Consider the following 11,010-nt stretch of genomic DNA (forward strand, 5'->3'; position numbering starts at 1 on the left):
TTGGCTTCTTCCTCCAGCATATTAACGTTTGCACCACCATGCTGTGGCATGGGATTGTTGACGACATTAGGAGCCGGTGCAAGGTTGATAGCCTTTGAATCTATGAGGTCCTGAACTACGTGCTTAAAAGCTTTGCAGTTCTCAATATTGTGGCCAGGTGCCCCAGAGTGGAAACTACACCTAGCATTGGCATCGTAACCCGCCAGAAGTCTACCAACCGGAGGAGCCAGAGTGCGTAGCTGCACAAGTTGTAGCTGTTGAAGACTAGCAAGCAGTTGAGCGCACAACATTGGAAGAGTGTCGAAACACCGGTCCATCATCCTCTGCCTCTGTTGATAGGTGGGTCTGTTACCTGGTTGTTGTTGTTGATACTGCGCTTGCTGACGTTGTGGTTGTTGTTGTTGGTATTGATTCTGTTGATGCTGTGGTTGTTGTTGTTGTAGTGGTGCTGCAGCCGGAATGGTCACAGTCGCAACATACGGTTGTTGATGGTAAGTCTGAAAATTATTCCTCCGAACACCTCTGTTCTGATATGAAGTCAAAGAATTCACTCCCCCCTCTCTTTGCTTCTGTCCTCCCATAAATGGCTTCTTTACTCCTGATGAAGATCCACCTCCATTGTGGCTCTTGTAGGTCTTCAGGTAATTCTCTACCCTCTCTCCGGTAGAGACCACATCAGCAAAATTGGAGGCATTGCACCCCACCAGACGCTCTAGGTAAGGTCCAGGCAACGTATTTATGAACATGTTGGCCATTTCCTTTTCCAACATGGGAGGTTGAACACGGGAAGCTGTCTCCCTCCAGCGTTGAGCGTATTCTCTGAAGCACTCATTGCTTTTAAGAGACAGGTTCTGGAGTTGAGTTCTATCTGGGGCCATGTCTGCATTATACTGGTATTGTTTCACAAAAGCTTCCGCCAAATCCCTCCAGCAACGGATATGGGCTCTATCCAACCTCATGTACCATTCCAGGGATGCCCCAACTAGGCTGTCCTGGAAGAAGTACATGAGTAGCTTCTCGTCATCAGAGTATGCAACCATCTTTCGGAAGTAAGCTTGCACATGGGTCTTCGGGCAAGAGCTACCATTGTACTTGTCGAAGATTGGGACTTTGAAATTTGGTGGGACCCTCACGCCTGGGACCAATCCCAAGTCAGAAACATCTACCCCCAGGGGGTTTTGTCCTTCTACCGCCTTCAGCCTCTCCTCTAATCTCCTGAACATGGGATCCATGCCATGGCCCAAACCAAAGTCTTCTGGCAGCAAGAACTGATCATCTTGATCATCGCGGATGGGTTGTTGATCAAGGTTGTTATGTGGGATCGGGACAGGCCCCGGTCCATTAACCTCTGCAATTGGAGGATCAGTCACGACCTCTGGTTGAGTAGTTGCGGGATTCCTTTGTATCATTTGTCTAATCTCTTGCTGTCCTTGAGCTACTCCTTGAACCACGTCCATGAACTGGTTCATGCGGACCCTCATCTCAGCAAGTTCTGCTTGTAGACCCTCCATAGCTTTCTGCTGGTTTCTGCGGGTACCGTACCGGTGAATTCCTGAATCAGCTATCCTGCTAATGGAACACCCCACAAAATGAGAACACCGCGACGATACCTGTTATGCAAGACATGCTATGGATATGCAAATGTAATGACATGTTTATCAATTCCAAAAGGTATTCTAACCCTTTTATTCCAGTCTCTCGTCAGATAAAAAGTGTAAGAAAAACCCCGACCAGAATCAAGAAGAAGATATCAGCCCCTGGGAATAGATAAACATGTGTTGAATGATTTGAATGCAAAATGATGTGATGCAATGCAGTGACATGGAAATCGGGACTGCTGTATCCGCTTGAACATCTGTCGGGTTGCACTGTCTGAAGAGAAAACCCACTGAAGAATATAATATAAGATCAAAACTCTGCTCCAGAAAACGGGGTTGGTTGGAGGTTAGGGTTTCCTGAATTTAGCCCGCCCCTCACTGGTAGGTTCTAAGAACAGAATTTTGTCAGCTTTAGCCCTTCAGTCGAGAATAATACGTTTACCACTAAAGGTTTGGCATTATTACGGGATAAAAGACCTCTGCTGACTCCCCTCAACAGGATATCCTAAAGCAAGTTCCCAGTCTCGGGGTCCTCGGATTGAGCAGCGAGCATGCGCCCACCAGAGCTAACATAAACGCGTCTCGGAGGAGAGGCCTTGACTGAGTTCTCGGGAAATGGTCACCAGAGTCGATGATTTCTAAAGGAATATCTATCGTTATGGAACACCCATAGGACAAAATATATCCAACAGAAACCTCGTCTGGAATGTGGGTCTCATGAACGACTTAACGTAGCAACACGCCATGCAAGCCTCATGACTATCCACTCTAACACCTATGTGTACACTCAAGCCTGGGTAGTGGGCTTATCTCTCATAGAACAGTCCCAACCCAACAAACAAACAACCCACAGATACAGCACGCATATGTACATGAATGCAATAAAGATAAAGCCGGTAAATGCGGAAAGTAAACGACTGTACAAAAGCATAAACACCCAACAAACAAGAAATCTACAAAAGCTAGGAGGGACTCGCTTAGGGAAACCGGCTCCCCAGCAGAGTCGCCAGCTGTCGCAACCTGAAAAATACAGAGGTGCGAAAAAACAACCGGCGAGAAAGAAGATGACAGAAGAGTCGCCACCGTGCGTTATTTATCCCAAAGGAGGGAAAGGAAACGCTCGAAGTAAACCTGAAGAGAGGAAAGGAAAAGACAAGGTCTCGCAACCAAATCTTGGGTTCGGGAGTCGATTATGCGAAGGGAAGGTATTAGCACCCCTACGCATCCGTAGTACTCTACGGGATCCACTCTTGTTGTTCTTGTCTAAAGGGTGTGTGTTTATCTAATGTACTATTTACTAAAAGGGTCAAGAGAAAAATGACTCGCACAGATATCGCATCCATTGCATACGTATCTCATCTGAATATGAGAATCAGAGTCTTCGTAGCTCGGGTACCTATGGGTTAAAGAGATGCGTGCTCGCTAAGACATCGCGTCTTATGCCTACATATCTCATCTGGAATGAGAATAAGAGCATAATGTAGTTCAACCAACTACGGGAATAAGGGTCTCGATTGCAACTAGGGCAAGAGAAAGGGAAGGTCTCGATCGCAACGAGGGCGAAAACAAACAAAGATTAGTTGTTAGTTGTTAGTCAAACTCGGCAAGACATCGCATCTTGTGCCTACGTATCTCATCTGAACATGAGAATCAGAGTTGCCGTAGTTCGGCTACACGCACGCCAAACAAAACACACGCACAAAAAGGTAAACATGGAACCCGAACGCCAATCGCTGGACTTACATCAGCTTCCGAACCAAACATACCCACACTGGAAACCAGATGCCACTTGATGGACTTATACCGGACTCCAAGCACACAACAAGAGGATACGGAATGCCAATGGCTGGGCTTACATCCGTCTCCTACACACACAAGAACAAACAAGCAACAAGTTACTAAGGAGTCGGGAACTCGAGCCTAGCAACTGTCAAGCAAACACACACAAAAAGAAAAAAGGGTGCCCGGAGAGATCTCGTACGACCTCCTGCCTACGTACCTCATCTGGTATGAGGATCAGGGCGACGTAGTTCCCCTACATAGGGGTTGCCATCTGAACATGGACTTGCAAAGGAGGACACCAGTTGTGTCAAAGGAGAGTGGGCGATGTGTTCACGTCCTAGCAGTAGGTGTCGCAGCTCGCTGAATCGAGTCTTAGGCAGTTACCTCTTTGCAATAGAACGGACTACATGCCACAAGATCGGAGACGCTCGGAAAGGTCTAGAAGTGGGGAAGCTCTGCCCTAGAGTTGTCATGCAATATGTACTTAGGTGTTTAGGATTTACAAATGGGAATATCTACCTAACGTTATCATACAAAAGGATATGGGAATCCTACCTATGTTATCATGCAAAGGGTTTTATTTAATGGGTGCTACCTAATCGGAACAAGAATTGACGAGTGGAGCAAGGAGAGGTGCTAGGGACAAGGGTAGATGGCGATGCACGAAGCAATCGACTTACAAGGTTGATGGCGATGCACAAAGCAATCGACTTACAAGGTTGATGGCGATGCATAAAGCAATCGACTTACAAAAGGGTGGATGGATACGTGCTGGTTGTGTTAGGTTTTGAAAAAATGATTACTCGACGTTGGATCGAGGTTTTGATCTTGCTTTGAAATGGTTATCGAATGCTCATTTTAATTCTTGTATTTACAGATGAATAAAGAATGAAAAAATATTATACATTTCATGGGAGAGGGATACATTTGTTATGAATGGGGATTGTTCATGGCAAACAAACAATAATAATACATGCCTCATACACCATACAAGTAGGCCACAGTTAATCAAACAAGTAAGATATAAACAAGTATATAATCGAATCAAATAATCAAAGAATGAAATAATGAAGCATTAAACAATGTATGAGTGTAAGTGCAAGGGACATGTCTCATTGTAAGGAAGCCCAAGAGTAAGCTATGTGAGGTTGACGGCGATGCTTAAAAAGCAATCGACTTACAAGGGTGTGAAAAAGGGCTCGATATTAAATCGAGAAAAGTATGATTTTTATAGTTTTCAAATGGTTTCGAACGCATGATGCAATTAAAAAGGACAACAAATCTATGTTATTAAACAATAATAAAAAAACTATGAATAATAAAGCATAAATATAAAAGAAAATGTTAAAAGAAAAAAAACTACACATAGGGGTATCGAGGGTCAGGGCGACGTAGTTCCCCTACATAGGGGTTGCCATCTGAACATGGACTTGCAAAGGAGGACACCAGTTGTGTCAAAGGAGAGTGGGCGATGTGTTCACGTCCTAGCAGTAGGTGTCGCAGCTCGCTGAATCGAGTCTTAGGCAGTTACCTCTTTGCAATAGAACGGACTACATGCCACAAGATCGGAGACGCTCGGAAAGGTCTAGAAGTGGGGAAGCTCTGCCCTAGAGTTGTCATGCAATATGTACTTAGGTGTTTAGGATTTACAAATGGGAATATCTACCTAACGTTATCATACAAAAGGATATGGGAATCCTACCTATGTTATCATGCAAAGGGTTTTATTTAATGGGTGCTACCTAATCGGAACAAGAATTGACGAGTGGAGCAAGGAGAGGTGCTAGGGACAAGGGTAGATGGCGATGCACGAAGCAATCGACTTACAAGGTTGATGGCGATGCACAAAGCAATCGACTTACAAGGTTGATGGCGATGCATAAAGCAATCGACTTACAAAAGGGTGGATGGATACGTGCTGGTTGTGTTAGGTTTTGAAAAAATGATTACTCGACGTTGGATCGAGGTTTTGATCTTGCTTTGAAATGGTTATCGAATGCTCATTTTAATTCTTGTATTTACAGATGAATAAAGAATGAAAAAATATTATACATTTCATGGGAGAGGGATACATTTGTTATGAATGGGGATTGTTCATGGCAAACAAACAATAATAATACATGCCTCATACACCATACAAGTAGGCCACAGTTAATCAAACAAGTAAGATATAAACAAGTATATAATCGAATCAAATAATCAAAGAATGAAATAATGAAGCATTAAACAATGTATGAGTGTAAGTGCAAGGGACATGTCTCATTGTAAGGAAGCCCAAGAGTAAGCTATGTGAGGTTGACGGCGATGCTTAAAAAGCAATCGACTTACAAGGGTGTGAAAAAGGGCTCGATATTAAATCGAGAAAAGTATGATTTTTATAGTTTTCAAATGGTTTCGAACGCATGATGCAATTAAAAAGGACAACAAATCTATGTTATTAAACAATAATAAAAAAACTATGAATAATAAAGCATAAATATAAAAGAAAATGTTAAAAGAAAAAAAACTACACATAGGGGTATCGAACCCACTACACTAAAGACCTAGAAACCACTCCTCTCCACCAGACCACTTACCAACTAATTGTTATTTTAATACTAACTTAAATATATAAACTAAGATAAATTAAAAAAGAATTAAAATAAAAAAACTAAATAATAAAAAAAAGGTGGACTACCCTAATTACCCAGCCACTTGGCTGTTGGGTTTTAGAGGTTAATGGATTGGGAACTCTAAAGAAAATTAACAATCATTAATATACACTATATATAAAAAAAGAGAATACTAAACATATTATATTTTTTATGGTTTTTTTTTATATCTTAAAGGTTTGTTTGGTTTAAACTAAATAAAATAAAAAAACAAAACAAAAAAAACAAAAGCAACAGCAACGAATTGCTTCATCGTCCTCCTCTCTCTCCATCTCACTCGCATCTTTCCGTCTCTCACATGAATCCCTTTCTCGCTCTCGACGAACCCCTCTCAATCACTCTCAGTAAACGTCCCAAACTTCGCTCACTCAGACTAAACCCCTCTCTCTCGATCGCATCCCCAACTTTCAAATGCCCTCAACCTCACTCAAATCATGTAAGAATCCAATGGCTGAAACAAAAAAAGCTCACCTTCGGCGGTGACGACGGCAACGATGAATCTCGAACCTCCCTCCTTCGCCTCTTCCAAATAGGTTTTGTTTTTGATTTTAAGATTAAGGTTTTCTGCTTTGGAATTTTTCACTTCCGCCTCCAAGTTTTTCTGTTGTTTTTCTTCCTCACTGATTCTCTTCCCTATTTATATTTCTGCAGCTAGGGTTTCAAATTGGTGCCCTTGTGTTCAAAAGCGTATCTCTGTAAAATCCTCTTTGATGTTCTCAGTTTGGATGGGCTTGTTTAATGCTAAAACCGGAAACGGTATTCTGAACCCACTCTTTCTTCTTCATTTTTGTCTCTATGCCAAATTGGGATATTTTCTTGAATTACTGCCTTTGCTAATTACCTTATTCTTTTTACTGCAGTGACTTTCTCTTATCAGAAAACTCAGTTGGTTTGTGAATGAGGACTCAAAAGGTTGATGGTTCTTTGGCTGTAGCAGGTAACCTTAGAGCTAGGATTAAACCAATTGAATTAGATGCAACCTATTGAACTGGTCATAGCCATTACAAGCTTAACATGTACATCCTTTCCTTTGATTAATTCTCATGACTCCACTAATTATTCATGCTCTTTTCCACTGCAGACTTTGATGTCCACTGAATCCACTTCATGGGACAAATTGTTCATGGCCTGTGATGTGCTTAGTTAGGAAATCCAATGGCTATCACTAAACCATGCCCTGTTACATTGCAGTTATGCAGGCTGTGGTTGATGCTCACACTTTGCATGCTTATGTTCCTGCAGGTTATGGTTGATATTTCATAGGTCTCACTCTCATTGTTGTATTCATTTCCTTGTTTTCTTTTAATTTGCTTCAGCTGACAGGAACTTCAATGCAGCTACTACCTTGGCTTGATGATAAGCAGGAGTACTGCAGGATGATGCTTGCAAGACTCATGTGGCTTTTGTGGATGCAACATAGGACTGTGTATGTTAGGCCTGATATAATGCAGGTTATGTGTGAGCTTCCTGCTAGGCTAGAAATGGAACTGACATGAGATTATGGTTTTGCTGCAGGATTTGTGTGATGCTTGACCAGTCTTGTCATGTTTGCTTGGATATGTTCCAGGTTGGAATTGTGGAAGAAGATATTTGATTCCTGGAGCTGCCACAGTTTCTTCAATATTCTGAGAAGTTTCAGAAAGTGGCGTGGAATTGGAACTCTTTTCACTATCTGGGCCACCAACATAGTATTATTTTTTTCTATCACCACCAACCAGACTAAGAGACATACATACATAGCATAGTGACATTCACTTCATTTTCTTCACATTCAAATGGCAACAACATAACCTGAATTGGAGCATCCTAACAAAGCCTTTGGTTATGCAGCTAGAAGAGAAACTGATGAAAAAGATGTGGCATTCAAAGTATTGTATTGTGAGATATGTCACTCTGATCTCCACATGGTGAAGAATGAATGGGGCGTCTCCACGTATCCATTAGTTCCTGCCAAAATTGTGAGGAAAGTCTCGAGAATTATTGCCCTCGATCTACACTCACATATGGTGCTAAACATGGTGATGGAACAATCACTCATGGAGGCTACTCTGACTCAATGGTCGCAGATGAACATTTTGTGATTCGTATTCCTTAGCTTACCGCTTGAAGCCGCTGAACCTTTCCTTTGTGCTGGCATCACTGTCTATAGTCCTCTAAGATATCTTGGACTCCATAAACCCGGGCTTCATGTAGGTGTTGTTGGGCTTGGTGGGCTTGGTCACATGGTTGTTAAGTATGCCAAAGCTTTTGGTGCTAATGTTACTGTAATTAGTACTTCACTTTAGATGGTATCGTTGATACAGTTTCTGCGAATCATCAAATTGTGCCTCTAATTGGATTACCGAAGTCTCATGGAAAACTTGTAATGGTTGGTGCACCAGATAAGCCTTTGGAGCTTCCTGTCTTTCCTTTACTTCAAGGCAGAAAGTTGGTTGCTGGAAGTGCGATTGGAGGGTTGAAAGAGACTCAAGAGATGATTGATTTTTTTCTGCTAAACACAATATAAAACCTGAAATCGAAGTCATTGATATGGATTATGTTAACACTGCAATTGAGCGGCTCCAGAAAGCAGATGTCAAGTATCGACTTGTGATTGAGATTGGAAACTCTTTGAAGACCAACTTCTTGAATTTCGCAGTTTGAATAGTCATTTGTTTTTCACTTCTTGTATGCAATAAGTGTTTTTGTTTGATGTTTTGGGGACTGGTTCAGGGTCATGATGCCACTAACTTGCATTTGGCTTCACTACATGATTATTGTCCATTGTTGCCCACCTGCTTGTTGCCTTAATGAACCAGTTTTTGAAGCTTACATGTAGGATTATGCAGGGTCTGCTACTTGCTAGGTCTGATGCTGCAGGAACATGGCAGGTATTAATCGTATATGTGCGACTGTGCTCATTCTGCATTAGGCCTCAATGGTGTAACCAGATTGATGTTCCTTGGTCTATTTTTTCTCACTTTATCTTGGTCTTAAACCCTGTTGGATTAACTAGCTTTTGGCCTAATGAAGGTTGGTTCTTTTGCAGACAAAGTGTTGGTTGGTCTTCTTGCTGAGCAGGAGCTTTTGGCTGTTCAACTTCTTGCTGAGCAGCATCAGTTGTGTCCTTGTTCTTTTGAATGAATTCGATGATGTCTTCCTTTGTCCTACCACCGTCGTATTGTGATATCTTTCCACTTGCTGACCTGAAGTACAAAGTAGGATAACCTTGAACCTCAAAGGTATCGCTTGGGATATCGTTGGCAGTTGCATCCAGTTTTGCAATAACGACATCAGGATCACTTTGAAATGAGACAGCAACTTCGTCCAAGATTGGAGCCAATGACTTGCAGTGACCACACCAAGGGGCATAAAACTCGAGCAAAACATTCTTCCCAGAGTTGAAAACTATTTCTTGAAGAGTTTCCCCAACCACCACTTTAACAGGTTCGTTGTTAGTCGCAGGAATAGGTTCAGACTTGACAAATGGAGCAACATCTCCATCCTTGTATGCCTTCAACCAAGCTGCAAGGTGATCTGGTTCCAAATTGGGCTTGAAAAATTTCTTGCCGTCAGTATGCCGAATGATAATTAGAGGTACTTGGTCTTCCTTAAGTCCAAAATACTGGAAGGCACCTTGGCTGGACTCAACATCTCCGATAAGAAAGCTAATTCCCTGTTGTTTGTATTGCTCGGCAATTTCACGGTATTTTGCCTTAAAAGCTTCAGTACTTGCAGAAGTGAAGTTGGCGAACAACATTGCCTTTGCATTGGGAGAGTTAAAGTATTTGACAACAAAAGGGTGATCGCTTGGTTCATTGTTGAAGATAGTCACAAGGGGGATACTGGATTCTTCAACGAATTTCAATAGAGCTTCAACATTGAAATCCTTGGAGTCAACAAAGAGTTCGTCAAATGGCTTAAATAACCTAACTACAGGGCCGGACACAGATGAATCTCCCCTTGGGAGGTATTTGGCATCCAAGGTGTGAGCAATGTCAAAGTCAGCACGCAACTTATCTGCTAATGCAAGGAAGTTATTATGCATGTTCTGTGATTAGTTGTTCCAGGACCCATCACAAACAAAAGCATTAACCGCAGCCTTTGTTGAATGTGATGCCAACGATACATCAATATATGAAATTTGATTTTAGAGCCACAATTCAGTGTACATATTTTGTATATCAGTTCTGCTTGGCTCCTTTAACTATACTGATTTATATAGCTACTTCCATTATTACCAAATGTACATTCCAAGTATGTTGTGATCTTGCAAAATGTCCCCTTCAAAGAGTAAGATTCTCTAAAGCTAATCCATTCTCAAGAACATACTTGACCGTTAAAAGGAAATAAATAACGTCGGCCATTGATTCATTCAATACGCTCTAATCCAAAATACAATAGAGTGATCAAAACATCAACGAGGGTTATCTATTTATTAGCGGGATTATTTGTCTTTCATCCTTAACAAATATTCATGATGGCTCAAATTCCAAGCATTCAACCCAAAACCAACTTTCCTCCGATCCAACACTACATTGAAATCAAATTTCCCCTGATTCAAAACTACATTATGGTACCTGATATACCAACTCGTCCACAGGACAACACAAAACTTAAATCCAATCAAACCTTGGGCCATCATCTGAGCATGAAGCAAAATTTTATGACCATACGGGTGATTGACTGGGAAAAAATTTCAGGGTCAAAATCGGGGTATGACAGTCTCCCATTCACCCTTGATCTGATTGACAACCAGAGCCGAATCACCATACACATCAAGATGTTTGATTCTCAAATCAATACATTCTTCCAATCCCATAATACAGGCCTCATACTCAGCCATATTATTCGTGCATTTGAAAGTTAGCCTTGCTGTAAACGGAATATGCGTACCATGAGGAGTAATGATTACTGCCCCAATTCCATTTCCATACTGATTCACAACGCCATCAAACACCATCGTCCATCTGGAACCAGGTTTCGGACCTTCATCAAGT

At 41.7% G+C, this 11,010-nt stretch overlaps 1 protein-coding gene and 1 pseudogene across 1 annotated transcript; one reads left to right on the plus strand and one right to left on the minus strand.

The window, feature by feature from the left end:
• The first annotated feature begins 7,806 nt into the window (after nucleotides 1-7,806).
• LOC127105147 (probable mannitol dehydrogenase) lies at nucleotides 7,807-8,618 on the plus strand (annotated as a pseudogene).
• A 369-nt stretch (nucleotides 8,619-8,987) lies between these two features.
• Nucleotides 8,988-10,058, minus strand: LOC127103673 (protein disulfide-isomerase-like). The gene has a single exon (XM_051040915.1). It carries the CDS (start codon nucleotides 10,056-10,058, stop codon nucleotides 8,988-8,990), a length of 1,071 nt encoding a protein of 356 aa, XP_050896872.1.
• Between the last annotated feature and the right edge of the window lie 952 nt (nucleotides 10,059-11,010).

The sequence above is a fragment of the Lathyrus oleraceus genome, chromosome 7, assembly GCF_024323335.1.
Source record: "Lathyrus oleraceus cultivar Zhongwan6 chromosome 7, CAAS_Psat_ZW6_1.0, whole genome shotgun sequence".
In the NCBI taxonomy this organism is placed as follows: domain Eukaryota; kingdom Viridiplantae; phylum Streptophyta; class Magnoliopsida; order Fabales; family Fabaceae; genus Lathyrus; species Lathyrus oleraceus.